This window comes from Engraulis encrasicolus, chromosome 4 (genome assembly GCF_034702125.1).
Source record: "Engraulis encrasicolus isolate BLACKSEA-1 chromosome 4, IST_EnEncr_1.0, whole genome shotgun sequence".
Taxonomy (NCBI): Eukaryota; Metazoa; Chordata; class Actinopteri; order Clupeiformes; family Engraulidae; genus Engraulis; species Engraulis encrasicolus.
Window position 1 is genome coordinate 9,734,685 of NC_085860.1, and position 16,167 is coordinate 9,750,851.

A 16,167-nucleotide genomic window follows, 5' to 3' on the forward strand; every position below is an offset into this window, starting at 1 on the left:
TTCATTCAAGCAAGCTCACGAAATATAATATGGAATAGCTGAATATCAATTAAGTCCTATGTTTTTCCATTTCTATTTTCGAGTGAAATTGAGTCACCTGCTACAGCTTTTGCTGACTGGGTCAGCATGGAGCTGCAGGAGACTTCATGGATGCGCCTTGAAAAACTTGTTTTCAAAGAGCGCGGCAGGACGGAGGCGATAATTGAGAACAAAATGGAGGAGGTGAGAACTGTTCTCATTAATGCATAACAGGTCAATAACGCATCAGCAAAATTGCTTAATTTGTATAATCCACTCTTAAAGCACCTTTTCCTCCCAAATTTAGATTCAGATTCAGAAAATGTGTTCCAACCATGGACAAAAGCTCGATAAGTTATTAAATAGTTAGATAAACTACAGCATGTGTTCTGTTGCAGTTGCACTCCAGTATATTATCAGAGGTGGAGTTGAAGTTGAGCTCCTTCAAGAGGATGGTCATTGAGCAGGAGCGACGGGCAGGGCCTGAGTTCAGTAGCCTGGGCCACATTAGCTGGGCCATGTCTCTTGATGGTAAGCAGATCACAATCATAAAATCACATATAAGCAGGGGTGGATTAATGCACGGGCCTACCGGGCCCAGGGGGCCAGAGGCCCCAAGGGGCCAGGCCAACGTGGCCCTGCGGCCATGACCCAAACCGGCCTTCAAAACCACCTTTGCAATAATAATCTTTCCAAGTTGCTTCATGTGCCAGTCAATCAGTAACGTGCGGTCAACTTTATGGCTGGTGAGGCACTGACTTTTCAAATATATAATACTACAGCTACAGTTACAGTATAAGTACATTTTTGTAAATTTACCAAATAGGCCTACTGATAAGTTTCATATGTCATAGCTTTCTTAACATAAGGTAGGCCTACAAAATAAAACATGCTGCATTTCCGTAGAGAAAATGTTATTAGATCTCTCACTCTCTCTCTCTCACACACACACACACACACACACACACACACACACACACACACACACACACACACACACACACAGGATTCAAACAGTGGTCTCACATAAACCACACAGCAGCAATGTGGACAAACAGAAGCATCACGGCAGAGAGAGCTGGAGAGCAGAGCAGAGGAGAGGAGAGGAGAGGAGAGGGGAGAGGAGAGGAGAGTAATGGAGAGGAGAGAAGAGAAGAGGAGAGGGGAGAGGAGAGGAGAGGAGAGGAGATGGGAAAAGAGAGGAGAGGAGAGGAGATGGGAAAAGAGAGGAGAGGAGAGGAAAGGAAAGGAAAGGGAAGGAAAGGAAAGGAGAGGAGAGGAGAGGAGAGGAGGAGGGGAGAGTAGTGAAGAGTGTAGCTCCTTCACAGCCCACTGCTCTCACACACACAGGATTCAAACAGTGGTCTCACATAAACCACATCAGGGCGGATGCTCAATGAAAGACACACACACACACACAGGATTCAAAACATGGTGTCATATAGACCGCTGAGCACCACGGCGAACAAACTGGTGTGGTAGCTTTTGTGATAAGCACCGGATTCTCGTGCAAATGTAGGCCTACATCTACTTGTACGAGGCTACGGCAAACGATGTGGGACAAAGGTGTGGCAGGAAGCGAATGTCAACATTTAAACAGAGATTACTACACAAGCTTCGATACGGTCACCAAATATTTTGGGACTGTCATTTATGTTATGCCTACACTTTGGAATTAGATCAGAGTCTTGTAGTTAGGCTTTACCTCAATGCCCTGTACTCAACTTTACAAACAGTTACAGGGCACATGAGAATCCTGTTCAGATCACAAAAGCTACCACCACACCAGACAGAATCACGGCGGATTCTTTATCTCCCCACGGGTCTCACAAACACAGGCTTCACACACATAGGAAACACTGATCTTACCTTTAACTTGTACATCAGGTCCAGGCGCCGCTCTTTTCCTTCACTTTTGGCGTTGCGCATGCTAACGTTACTTTAGCCGGCGCTGTTCATCCAAAGCCACATCTATTCGAGACGCCCCAAACGTCCAAAGCAATTTGGCATTGAATATGAATATGAGTAGCCGAGAGGATTTGTTTCGTGAGGCTCCTTAGTCCTTAGTAAATTGTTAAGTCGTGAAATCCCATGCGAATGCTCTTCCACACATTCTCGCCGGTTGCAAACAAGACACAGGGGAAACAAAAAAATAGTTTCTGTTGTACCGCTCACTTTGAAATGATCGGGTAGTTGACCGGTCCACCTGCAAGCAAACCCTTCAGCTCTGTCGGTCCTCCATTCTTTATCACATATTTTCCCCTTGGAAATCCAACTTTGAGAATGGTCTTAGTTTCGTTATGAAATCCACTTGTAGCAGTCAACGTGAACAAGCTAGCCAACAACACCGACTGACTGTATTGTGAATTTCAGATTCGCTATGACGTAACTGGCCAGCAAGACTCAACGCCAGAAGGAGTCTGCGGCCAGACTACTGCTAGCCTCACCACTGTATATTTCAGTGGGCGTTCAGAGTAAAGAAATGATAATCACAATACAATATTACCAGGTTGCAACAGAACGAGCAAAATGGCGCATGCGCTCAAGCCTGTTAACGAGGGATTGCGCAATCCGGGGGTGAGGCAAATTCAGAGTTGCCCCAAATTCAGCGTATTCGGAGGAATTTGACATGAAATGGGCAAATATTACGATTTTGGCCACACAAATGACTGAAAACGAGTGAAACAGTTTAAACACTGCTTAAATGGTAGTTATAGTGCAGATGCTCGAAAACAATAGCTGTTATTGTAACTATTATTCACATTTACTGCATCTCATCATAATCATCTGGGGCTGGTGAGGCCGTGCCTCCCCTGCCGTATTGGAGTGCACGTGCCTGCAGTCAATATAGTGCACAATGAACTGGTATAGTCCCATAGGCCAAGCCAGGTCTGGGGCCCCAAGGGGGCCAGAGGCCTCAAGGGGCCAGGCCAATTTTGTCAACAATGCTGTCATTGATTGTGGTTGCTACAAAAATGGCTGTGTTGTGTCTAGACCTACCTACTGTTTGGTGGATTCAGCATTCAAAATTACGTTTTTGGGCTTTCGATCATGACTGATGGGTAGTAATCTCTGAATAGCATCATATGTGTGGCCATGTGACATTGATTTTGTCATCTCAACATCTCAAATCTGAGGGAGTGAGTGAGATGGGATTTACCATTCCTTGCTCTAAAATGGATTAGAATGCAGGAAATTGCATCTAAAAATGCAACTCAAATTGCCCACCCACCAACAGCACCCCATGCTAAAAGTGTGTTGCCATGCCCCTGCGCACACACTATGTATAGTTCTACCCCATGCTATAACTTGGGAAAACTGGTGTGTATCAAACTGTCCAATTGCCTGCTAGCTGTGAGCACTGTGTATAGTTGTCTAAGCATGTCCGATTAGAAGGGTCAAGGTGCATTTTTTGGGGGTTGGGGGGCCAAGACAGTGTCTGACCCAGGGGGCCATCATTTCTTAATCCGCCCCTCCTGCATATAAGGACTTTTATTTTTCACCTGCATAGAAATACTATAATTAGAAACATGCAGTGAAATTAGTGTGGTCTGTGTGTGTGTGTGTGTGTGTGTGTGTGTGTGTGTGTGTGTGTGTGTGTGTGTGTGTGTGTGTGTGTGTGTGTGTGTGTGTGTGTGTGTGTGTGAGAGAGAGAGAGAGAGAGAGAGAGAGAGAGGGAGAGAGGTTGGTGTGGTCATGATGTGATGTTAAACTGATCAAATCAAATATAGCCAGTGAATGACAATATATTGCCTATCTTTCATGCAGATCAAGCCAAACTGAGGCGCTGGCAAAGAGAGGAGGAGGAATTGAGATGGATGAGGATGCAGCAGATGAGGCCAGCGCAAAAGCAGGCGTGGAGCCCTCAGTCGAGGGTGGAAGTGAAGCCCAGTGACACTGAGGCCCGACTGAGAGAAGAGATGGCTGCAAGAGAGCAGCAGGAGCTAAAAGCCAGAATGAAGGCACTGGAAGACAACTTGAAATTAATGGAGGACTTCAGGAGGGATATGAAGGACCTTATGGCAAAGACGAAGGAGAAGGAGAGATGGGAGGTCGAGAGAGAGAAAGCTCTTGAGGAGGAACGGAAAAGAGTTGAGAGAGAAAAACAGGAAAAAGAAAAAGAAGAGTCTAGGAAAGAGATGGAGAGGGAGGCAAAGATTCAGGAAAAGAAACTAGAGGAGATGAAACAGTGTGAGATTGAACTCAAACAAAAAGAAGAGGAAGCCAGGAAATCACTTCTGAAAGAAATGGCTGATTTAGATCGAAGGGAAATTGAAGCAGAGAGACTACTAATGGAGGCGGAGAAAAAACGACTGGAAAGGGAGAAAAGGGTCTTGAAGCAGAGGGTAGACCATCTTCAGAGGAATGAGGGGAAAATGGCCTGGGAGCATGAGACAGAGAGGAAGAGACTGGAAAGGGAGATGAGGGACCTCAAACAGAAAGTGGAGGACCTTCAGGCGACCAATGAGGCCAGGGAGGAGTATGAGGCTCGGAAAGAGAAACAGAACTTTGAGAGGGCCAAGAGAGGGCAGACGGAGATGAAAATGCAGAGAGAAAAAAACAAAGAAAGGAAGAAAACGAAGGATGAGGTCACTCAACATAACTGTGTGAAAGCTGAAGACTCTGATGACAACTGCTCTGAGGATTCAGGGACAGACGCCTCTGATGACAGTTACTCTGAGGATTCATCTACAGAAGGCGGTAAAGAGCAAAGGCCAGAGGTCACTACCGTCAGTGCTACTGCCATCAACACTGCTGTGGTTCGCAAGCCAAAGAAGACAACTTTACGGCAGAAGCCAGAAGATGTGTCTCGTGTGCAACTTGTGAAGAATACAGGCCAAAAACAAAGTGCTCAGGAGGAGGATGAAGACAATTCTGATGATAGCCATGAGGAGCAGCCTAGTCCTAGACCTAGTGGCACCAAGACTGCTGTGGCCCACAAAGCTGAAATGCTGACTTCACCACAGCAAAAGCCAGCGGATGTGTCTCATGTGCCACCTGTGAAAAGCACAGCTAAAAAGGCTAAAAAACGTGCACCTGCAAAGGAGAAATCTGATAAAGACTCTTCTGATGGCAGCGATGAGGAGCAGCCTAGTCCTTGTGGCACCAAGACTGCTGTGACCCAGAAAGTTGAAATGGTGACTACACCTCTACAAAAGCCAGTGAATGTGTCTCGTGTGCCAGTGGAGGGCAGTGCAGCAAAAAAAGAATGTGCTACTTCTCAGGAGGAAGACGAGAGCTCTCCTTGGGACAGCGATGATGAGGCACATCCCATTCGTAATGGTACCAAGACTACCATGGCCCCCAATCCTCAAACCACATCTAAATCAGAAGATGAACCTCGAGTGCCACCTGTGAACACTGCAGGCAAAAAACAAAGTGTGATTGCTCAGGAGGAAGACGAGAGCTCTCCTTGGGATAGCGATGAGGCACAGCCCATTCGTAGTGGTACCAAGACTGCCACGCCCCCCAATCCAAGCAAAAAACAAAGTGTGATTGCTCATCCCAGTGGCAGCAAGACTCCCATCACTAGCCAGAGCAAGCCTGTGGGAGCCCCACACATTCAGAAAGCACCTGTACCTGTGCAGCAGCACGCTAATGTCAGCAGTGGTCCTATGAAAGGAAACACAGGTGCCATTGAGAAACCAGTCAAGGCTTTGACTGATAAGGAGCTGTTTGAATTAGAACTCCGGCAGTTTGAAAAAGAGCTCAGAGGTAACTCCAGCAACAAAAAAACTGTTGTGGCCTCAAACACTCAGAAAGCAGCCGTGCCTGCTAAAAACACATTTGTTAGCAGTGTGCCCATGAAACAAACTGCCAGTGTCAAGAAACCAGTCAAGGCTTTGACTGACGATGACCTGTTTGATTTAGAACTCGAGCGACTTGACAAAGAGCTGAACTCCAGCTCCAGCAACAAAAAACCATCCATGGCCACATCCACCCAGAAGGCATCAATGGTTGGCATGAATGGTAACCACAGGGTAACCTCCTCCACTACAAACAATAAGAGTTGGGGAGATACTCAGAAGGCCAGCACATCCATGAAACAAGGCAGTGTGCACAGCATGCTGGTTGAGAAAAATACATATGGCAAGGCACCAGCAAGTGACATCTTCGATCCCTGGTCTGATGAAGAGGACCATTCCCTGGCAAAGACTCAAACACAGAGAAAGACCACTGCACTCTCACATATGGACAAGGTGGACACATTTGCCATGGAAAGGGAGTTGGAGAGACTAATGAATGATCAGTCTACCACAGCCCCAAAGAAGTGGGGACATCAAGATGTTAAAAAGCCTCAGGCACTGCTAAAGAATACTGTACCCACAAATCTAGATGAAGTGGACACCTTTGCCATCGAAAGAGAGTTAGAGAGACTGAACAATGAAGGGTCTAAGCAAAATGAAAAAGAGGCTTTTGAGAGGAGAGCCAACGAACTCCTCGAAAGACGAAGGAGTACATCAGGTAGTAGCCTAACAGGTGTGCATGCAAGCAGCAGCTTCACAAGTGCAGGTAGCAGCCTAACCGGTATGAATGCTAGCAGCAGCTTCACAGGTGCACGGGCAGGCAGTAGCCTGACCAGTGTCAGGACGGGCAGTAGCCTTGGTGGAACCCCAGGACAATCAAATACCAACCTAGGCCTTAAGCAGCCTGCCTATACGAAATACCTTAATCGAGACAGGTGATCCAGAGGATGCATCAAACCTGTGACTAGAAATGCATGGTTTACACATAGACCTGCCCTGATTTGTGAACTGGAAATATATTTTTTTCAATAAAATCTTAAAAAATATTAATTAAATATTCATTTGTTTATCATCATTTTAGGCCAGTACAGATCTCAGCCTATCTTGTATATTGTGCTCCATTGCAAATGTATTCAACTTGCAAGTTTAAATATTACATTTCAAACACTTAGCTGACACTTCGCCTTTTATCCAAAGCAACTTACAGATATTACAGGGTATTGGTTACAGTCCCCAGAGCAATGTGGGGTTAAGTGTCTTGCCGGAGGGCACTTAAGCTGTGGAGGGAGGAAGGAATTAGTAAGGGTGGGGATTGAACTGGCAACCCTGTCATCAACAGTCTAACTGGCTAGTTATTAATCCACAGCTGCCCCAACACATGACAAATGGCCCTGATGGCACATTGAGAAAGAAGTTTGCGCATACTTGGATCCCTTCACAGTTCACATTATTGTCTTTATCACACCAGTGCCTACTGATGCTGCTGGTCCTAATGTTTTGTACCGGTTCAACAACAGTCTTAAATGCCAGTGCTCTGTTCTACCATTAACCTTGTTTGGCACATTGGTATAACGACAGCAGGGCCTATACCAATTACGAGAGGTTATCGGAGCTAAATGAAATATTGCAGGCTTTATTTCTCTGATCTCTAATCAATGTAATAGAGAATGTGGAGACATGTAAATGTATGTCATGACTGGTTTTGGTGCAGTGTAATATTACAGTTTTTCTCGATTGTGTCCATACAATTTCTGGTACTTCACACACAATTCTGGAAACATTTCACCCGTTTCACCCAACTCCCCTAACCAATGTCACTGAACTACAAGCAAAAATCCTTCGTTACACTCACATTTCAGTTTTAAAACAGACTCTTTTCAAAACACTACACACAATTCTCTGGATTAGACACCACTTTCATGAAGAAAATCCCTGGTTTTCACATGGAACACCCAGTCATTCAAAATATTAAAATTAACTGCCAAACTACAGTATGTTCACTTCATCACATGGGCAAACTCTCTTCATACCTGTTTACAATCTGAAATCATCACCCCATAAGGACACACATTGTATGTGATATTGATGAAAACACGAGTGGAAGCAGTGAGAACACACATTTGTTTAGTTTTTGATCTCCAAAATACATGATGTATGTAATACAAGAGATGAGGTCACCCAATATTTGACATTAAATTAGGGATTTTCTTTTCGATGTCTGAAAAATATGTAAAATATATATATATTTTTTACCACACATCTCTGTATTCTGAGTCTGAAAACAATATTTCAGTATTTTACAACAGAGATACCCTCTTCAGTAAGTGGAACACTGGACAACATAAGGTCTACTGAGTATACTGTTTTACCATATGACCATTAGTGTTCAATGGTTCATATGAGTGTGAATTCAAATGAAACTTGTGCTTGTATTTTGAGAACAAAATTGCCTTTTTAGAAGAAAGTACATGCATTCAGGAGTAGTGAGTTTTGCCCGTTGTGTGTTTTTGGATTTGTGTGTGTAGTTTTGATTAGTTCGAGACATGATTCCAGAAACTGTGTGTAAGCAATCGAGAAAAACTGTAATAATGATCAGCATTTATGTGAATGTGACCTTATGTCTATCAATCCTACAGTAGATGCGTGTCTAAACAACTGTGGTCTACGGTTGATCCCATTGTAGACATTATCAACAACTCACGCAGTTTATTCGTGTGTGTGTGTGTGTGTGTGTGTGTGTGTGTGTGTGTGTGTGTGTGTGTGTGTGTGTGGTGGTGCTGAAGTGACTCGACACGAACATGATTGGAAGCATTTATTCATTCAAAATAACTTTTAATTAGTTATTTTCTCAATAAAATCACGTTTTTTTTCACAATAATACTGTGAGACTAAAATGGATTTTTTTTTTAGAAAAGCTGAATTCCTTTAGACACTCAACAAACATTATTTACATACATGATTTTTTATTTCATAGAATCATGGCTTCACTCGGGTCGTCCATGATGCAAGTCTCATTTACCTCAGTTATGTACAGGATCACACTGCATAACACAATCAACAGTAAACAAGAACGGAAATTTACCAGGCCATCCCTTTATCCAAGGGTGACTCTCATTCTCTCCCATCGTCTTCACTGATATCTCGCTCACTCACTCACACACACTCTCTGTGTCTCTCTCTCCTCCAAACATCCACACGTCAATGATCCTCCCACTTCCCAGACATCCACCTAAAGTGTTCATTTCATCAAATGATTTCATCTATATAGATATGACTCTTAAGCAGTGGATGTGCAGTGTGTCTGGAAATTTGCGATTGATTATAATGCAGTATTTTTTGTTCTTTTTTAAAATCTCCCATCATTACATTTCTTTCTTTTTTTGGCAAATTTCTAATAGATCTACTGTGGTAGGAATGCAACTGCGTAGTGAGTAGAGGGGAGGTCTGAGGACATGTCTAGTAGCGCTCAAATCCCCAGAATCATAAGGCATTTTCAGCGAGACATTTATCTTGTGCCCGCCCTCTCTCTCTCTCTCCCCTCTGTGTGTCCCCAGCTGCCTGCCTCATCCAAAGAGGGGAGTTTTTGAAAGAAAAGGCTGTGACAATATAACGCAAGGTTCTTTCTCTCTGCCTCTGCTCAGTCTTCTCTGCCTCTTCTCCCCTGGATGCTCGTGTTTTATAATGTGAGGCTGTTCTTGTTTGGGTGTTGCCGTCCTCATTCCTGCCCGAAGCCCTCAGTCTCCTCGATGGCGAAGAGCAGCTTCTCTCGCAACTGCTCCAGATTCCTGTAGGGCGGCAGGTCCAACCTGTTGAAGCTGCGGGAGGAGGGAGCGGAGAGGAGAGAGGCGAGGCAGACAATGGAGAAGGAAAGACATTGCATGAGCGTTAAGAAAGGCAATACAATATTGTCCTGCAGATAAATTAAACACTGCATCGTACTCAGCCAACAAAGATTGAAAGTCGTTTAAAAGAGTAAGAAGGTCTTACCAGGTATGGCTTCTGGGCAGCCATGTTTCTTTCCCCACTTTGTCTATGCAGAACTTCTGTGGGCCATTACTCCCTAGAGAAGACATTCAGTGATATGGCTAATTTATACCAGTCCAGTACCACCATTACGACAAACGTTTATTTTCTTTGATTATATTGTTATTTACATGTGAAGGTACTTTGCACTAACTGAAAACCTAAATGAAAATGAGAAAGGCAAACAGTACCTATCAGCTCTGCAAAGCCTCCCACTGGTAGACGACAGGTGCCCGTCACAAACTGAAGCAGGCGGATCCGCTTCTCATTGTCCATCTCCTTCACCACCTGAATGGAAGAGCACAGTGTGGCATTGGCATAACGGTCACACAAGAGCACAGTGTGGCATTGGCATAACGGTCACACAAGAGCACAGTGTGGCATTGGCATAACGGTCACACAAGAGCACAGTGTGGCATTGGCATAATGGTCACACAAGAGCACAGTGTGGCATTGGCATAATGGTCAATTGGAGCCGGTCAGTCACACCAGTGCATTGTGTTCTCTTTAGCTGCACACACACTAATTTGTGTGTACAGACACACACACACACGCAGACATTCACACCATACCTGCCAGAACCAATGGATCTGCTTGCTGTTCTTGGTGTAATGGCGGTAGATGGTGTTCTTCTGCCAGTCGCTCAGGTCAATCTCCTGCATGCCACACAGCATGAGCTGAAAATGGGGTGAAATACAGACAGGTCAGTCAGAGCACTAAAACCAATGCCAATATCAATGACAATGTGCACCATCCCTTCAAACGCCCGCCCCTGTATTACTCTTGATCTTCCTCTCACCTCCAACTCTTTACCATCAAAGAATGAATGTCACAAGAGGACATCATTACCAATGACAACGACAGATTATGCGTCTTGCTGGTCCATTAAACTGGATGATGCCGGTTTCTATCTTCTCATCCACTACTTTTATTCTGCTGTACATATTCTCCAGACAGTAAATGTCTGCATCAGACAAGGAGCTGCTTATGATGCTTTGGTTCATGTGTACAGGGTACACTGTGTTGTGGCACATGTACAGTGTACTCCACATGTGGGTAGTGATATCAGATCTGTTATAGAGCGCTGAGCTGGCTACTCGCCATCCCCATGAGCAGCACACATGACAGTGAACTGCTGATTATTCTGGATGGGACGGATGACCGTCCCATCCGGATGACCTATACAGGCAGTTGGGAGGTCTACCAGGGGGGCTGTAGCAGGGAACTGTAGAATACCCCACCGTAAAACATCCTTTGGTCAGTCCTCGTTTTTAATTAAAGGTCTTAATTTATGGAATAGTTTGCCCCCAGAATTCAAGGCCAATCACAGTCATGGGTCGTTCAGATGTCAGATGAAGGAATTTCTAAAAAACAACCAGATATGTAATCATGTGTGATTCTATGTGTGTGAAGATTTGATAGAATGTGTGTGTGTGCGTCTGTGTGTGTGTGTGTGTGTGTGTGTGTGTGTGTGTGTGTGGGGGGGGGGGGGCAGTTCAGAGTGTTGTGTGTGTGTGTGGTGATGGAGGAGGTGCAGTTGAGTGTGTGTGTGTGTGTGTGTGTGAGGGAGGGAGGTGGGTGGCAGTTGACTATGTGTGTAAGGGGGGGGGGGGGGCTATTGTACATGTTTTATCAAATTGATTAATTAGTGGATGAATGAACGAGTGACTGTACATTAATATAGGATTAGGTATGTGTATGTATATTGCCTGTCTTCTTAGATTGAATGAATGCTTGGATGAATGGATAGGTTGTATTTTAAAACAACATTAAAACAGTTTTTTATATTTTACTTTAAAAGCCCTTCTAGGGACGGGCATTGGAAATTAGCCTATGGCTACAAATGCTATGATACTTATCTGTTAGGTTGTTGTACAGCCTACATGATGTGTATTTGTCCCTACTCAAATAAACCATAACTGAACTGAACTGAAGAAGAGACTATACCCTTTACGATATGCTGTCTACCTGGTCTATTAATTGTCTGATTGATGCCCCCATCCACTCTTTTCATTCTATGTTGTAAATATTCTACATAAGTTTTCTACACCTATCATATTCCCTGCACTGTAGAGGAGGCTTTCTCAATGTCATTGTTCAGGGGTATAGTACATTGTAGATTTGTGTACTGACAATACAAGCCTCAATACTATAAAAGCCATTGTATTGAAGAATGCTGAGCCCAATGACTTGATGGAAAGCAGCAGTGGGCCAGGCTGGTGCTCTTACCTCCAGCTCCTTCTCATCAAAGTAGCGTAGCCACTCCAGGGGCACCACCTCGTTGAAGCCGTCCAGGAAAGCCTTGGTCTGCTCCTCCACCCCCCGCGTGAAGCGCCAGTCGGTCAGCAGCCTGCAGGAAACAGACCAGGAGGGTGTCAAGATCTAACTCACAGTGGGCCGACATTTCAATCTGGGATGAAGTCACGGGCTGACCTCAATATTTACTAAATGAAAACATGGGCATGCATGAACAGAGGGAAATTTCACAAGCACTCATTCCCATTGTGTGATAGTTGAAATGGTCCTGCGCATTTTCTGTTGTGTATGAGGCAGGGCTTGACATTAACTTTTTATCCACCGGCCACTGTGGCTAGTAGTTTCCCCGAGTCGCTAGCCATTCAGGTATTCCACTAGCCACACACTTTAAATTGTTTTTGCTTTCTTTATCATGATAGTGTACGTCTTACCTCAGAAGATGAGGTGCTAAAGCAAGATAAGTGTTAAGCTTAAGCTTTCCGCATGGAAGTATATAAAACTCAAGAGTTACTGAGCTTTTTCCTGAGCTTAAATACAAACAATTGATACACAAGGGGCAAACAACAATAGGCTACTATGATGCGCATGTCATACCAAGGAATAAGCTGCCAGCCAAATTGGCTAGTGACACTGAAAGTATTACTAGACACAGCCAAGTTTTACCAGCATTTGGCCGGTTGCAGGTGCCAGTGTCAAGCCCTGATATGAGGGTCAGATATTACAACTGTCCTGGGCACACTCAAATGCCAGAGACACCAAATTCTGAGTTCAAGTTATGTTACTTAATGTTACTTCATGTGTCTTCATGGAGTATGTGGGCCAACTATAACAGACAGATTTGGCTCCCCGGGCCTGAGTTTGACATCCCTGGAAGAGACAGTCTTCCATGGCCATACATCACTTCTGACCCGGCATGTTCTGTAGACGTGGCCGTGTCATGGCTGTAGTCAAGTCAACACATCACTTCTGGTACCCGACTGGAAATCACATCATGTTCTCTAGATATGATGAGGGTCACAATAGTGGCCAACCAGCTTCCAAAATGCTTACTGTTGAAGCTTACTACTGTCAAAAATGAATAAGCCGCCTGCATTTAATTGATATACAGTACGAACCATTTGCCAAACCAGTCATTCATAATGATCACACAATGATCACACATCAGACAAGTAGTATGGCTGATGAACTGTCACTGTGTATTGACAGTAGGGATAGACGGCAGAGTTTCTACTTTTAAGTAAGGATTCACACTTACAACCCCAACATATTCAGTAAAAGACAATGCACATCGGACACCTTACCATATCACCCAACAACTAAAGGTTGTGTTATGATGAGGAGTGTGTTTTTTATGTGGAGCGTGTTTTTTTGCCATCTATGCCATCTGGCAATACACAGTGACAGAGTTTCTACTTTCTAAAGTAAGGATTCACACTTATCGTAAAACCCCGACATATCCAGTAGAGGTAAGCACTTGGCCTGGTGTGGTGGAGGAGGAGATGTCTACCTGATGTATTCCTCTTTGTTCTCCTCCGTGACGAGGACATTCTCTCCGTCGTCCTTCAGCATGTGCGTGGACACCTTCCCCAAGATCTCCATGTCCTGAGCAAAGTACAGCTCCACGCCACACTCCTCCAGGTTATTGTCTCTGCAAAATCACACACACACACACACACACACACACACACACACACACACACACACACACACACACACACACACACACACACACACACACAGACACATGCATGGTCACCACGCGTTATAACTGTATCTCGCACCTAAGTGATCCAAAATGCCTGGCTACTTTCCTCATGCATTTTTTGGTCAATGTACGGGACAATGAAGAATGCTGTAACTATTGTACAGGACCATGAACAAGAGATCATAAAACAAGGATATAATTCACTGCCTGTCCAAAACCAGCCACCTATCATAATTATTCATTATGCGCTTGCATTCTTAGTTTCAACGATGCTTACTTGATAGACGTTCAACACCTTGCCTTGCATGTTTGAGGATTTGCCGTCTAATTTGTTGTGCATGTGGGTATTGAAGTCCTGAAGTGATGCGTGGGTGTTGGATGGCCGTGTGGTACTTACTTGACCCACATGATGGAGTTGTAGAACTCGGGGTCTATGGACTCGAGGTCCTTCAGGGTGGGCTTCTTGTTCAACATGCGCTTGTAGAAGGGCAGCGTGAAGCCCGTGTCGATGAACTTGCCGTGGTACAGAGCCTGCGGGATGGAGACGTGTACAGAAACTCAGAAAAAAAGTGCCATTGGTGCACATTCAGTACATGGAGAACACAAGAACCAACAAACAAGGGTGAGACCATTCCACGGAACTGAAGAACCATGGAACAGGTTCTGATGCAAAAGTCCTAATATATGTAGGGATATGGCAGCTGTGGCCTAGTGGTTAAGGAGATTGACGTTAGATCAGAAGTTTGCGGGTTCATATCCCATCCTCGCACTCCATGGCTGCAGTGCCCTTGAGCAAGGTACCTAACCCCACACTGCTTCAGGGACTGGATGACAAATGTATGACCTAGGAACACGTGTTTGCTCAGGAGGACCACCACAGATAGATTACACTTACTGACCACCACAGTTAGATTACAGTACTACTGCGCACGCACGCACGCACACGCACACACACAGAGTGAGATTACACTGTCCCTGCAGCCCCATGGATAAGAGGCAGACGGCCTCGGCCGAGGCCTCCAAGAACAACACAGACACTCGCTGCCCAGTGACTCACAGTCTGCACACACAGCCCTAAACACTCAGGACTCTCAACTGCTGCACAGACCCAGAGAGAGAGAGAGAGAGAGAGAGAGAGAGAGAGAGAGAGAGAGAGAGAGAGAGAGAGAGAAAGAAAGAGAGGGAGGGAGGGGGAGAGAGAGATATTGATTCAAAACCACGAGAGACGAACCGACGAATCAACATCAAAAAATTACAAATCGAGTAGTACATTAAGCACAAAAAAGTGTCTTCATCGGGTGGGGATCAGCTTTACTAAGCATGTCACACAGAATGAAAATGACTTGTCAAAAATGTATGTGGGGGGTGGTAGAAGGAGGAGGAGGAGGGTGGTGGTAGTAGTTTGAGTAGTATATTTGTAGACTAAAAATAGGACTGACTGGCTGGCTGGCTGGCTGGCTGGCGTCTGGTCTGGCCCGGGAGTGTGTATGTGATGGGGCTGGGTGTGGTGTGGCAGTGACGTCATGCCTTGAAGAGAGAGAGAGAGAGAGAGAGAGAGAGAGAGAGAGAGAGAGAGAGAGAGAGAGAGAGAGAGAGAGAGAGAGAGAGGGAGAGAGAGAGAGAGAGAGAGAGAGAGAGGGTGGAGGAGAAAAGGGGGCACTGGAAGAGGAGGAGAAGGATGGTGTGGTAGCTAGTGATGGAGGTGCGCATTTGGTGGCTGGAGGGGAAAAGAGAAGAAGAAGAAGAAGAAGAAGAAGAAGAAGAAGAAGAAGAAGAAGAAGAAGAAGAAGAAGAAGAAGAAGAAGAAGAAGAAGAAGAAGAAGAAGAAGAAGAAGAAGAAGAAGAAGAAGAAGAAGAAGAAGGTGGTGTAGGGGGCTTGGGTTGGGACGACTGGATGGTGGGCCCTTTAGGGATTTGGGGGGGGCTACAACTTTTCTGGAGGTTGTCCCAGTCCAGAGAGTTGGGGCTTGGCAGCAAGTGGGGGCGGGGACTGGAAAGGCAGAGGTGGATCAGGCATGGGTGTGGTGTGGTGTAGTGTGGTGCGTTGCGGTGCGGTGTGTGGGGCTGGGGTGGGGTGGGGTGCATCGTAGCATAAGGCTGCTATTCTCCAGATCAGAAACACACGCCTCATGCAGTGTGTGTGTGTGTGTGTGTGTGTGTGTGTGTGTGTGTGTGTGTGTGTGTGTGTGTGTGTGTGTGTGTGTGTGTGTGTGTGTGTGTGTGTGTGTGTGTGTGTGTGTGTATGTGTGTGTGTGTGCGTTCTGTGTGTGTGCGCGCTCCAAAGCAGCAGGACTGTACCGGCTCGTGCTGCCTCACACAGGCTCTTTTACAGAGGTACAGCCACACAGGCACGTAGTGTTCAGGAAAACCTCCCTCCCTCCCTCCCTTCGTTGTGGAAGTTTTCCCCGAAATCTGACT

General features: G+C 45.3%; 2 protein-coding genes across 4 annotated transcripts in view; one reads left to right on the forward strand and one right to left on the reverse strand.

Annotated features, from left to right (window-relative positions):
• LOC134447069 (trichohyalin-like) lies at positions 1-6,704 on the forward strand. The gene is made up of 3 exons (XM_063196355.1): positions 1-222; positions 417-549; positions 3,787-6,704. Exons 1-3 carry the CDS (start codon positions 127-129, stop codon positions 6,702-6,704), a joined length of 3,147 nt encoding a protein of 1,048 aa, XP_063052425.1. The 5' UTR covers positions 1-126.
• Positions 6,705-8,564: 1,860 nt separating this feature from the next.
• wwp2 (WW domain containing E3 ubiquitin protein ligase 2) overlaps positions 8,565-16,167 on the reverse strand; it is a 54,336-nt gene continuing 46,733 nt past the window's right edge. For all 3 annotated transcript variants that reach the window (XM_063196649.1, XM_063196647.1, XM_063196650.1), the window contains 7 exons: positions 14,147-14,280; positions 13,552-13,692; positions 12,018-12,138; positions 10,361-10,465; positions 9,980-10,076; positions 9,753-9,825; positions 8,565-9,580 (listed from right to left, as the gene is read on the reverse strand). In XM_063196649.1, the coding sequence (XP_063052719.1) occupies positions 9,481-9,580; positions 9,753-9,825; positions 9,980-10,076; positions 10,361-10,465; positions 12,018-12,138; positions 13,552-13,692; positions 14,147-14,280 (771 nt within the window). In that variant the 3' untranslated portion in view covers positions 8,565-9,480. The remainder of the gene's footprint in view (positions 9,581-9,752; positions 9,826-9,979; positions 10,077-10,360; positions 10,466-12,017; positions 12,139-13,551; positions 13,693-14,146; positions 14,281-16,167) is intronic.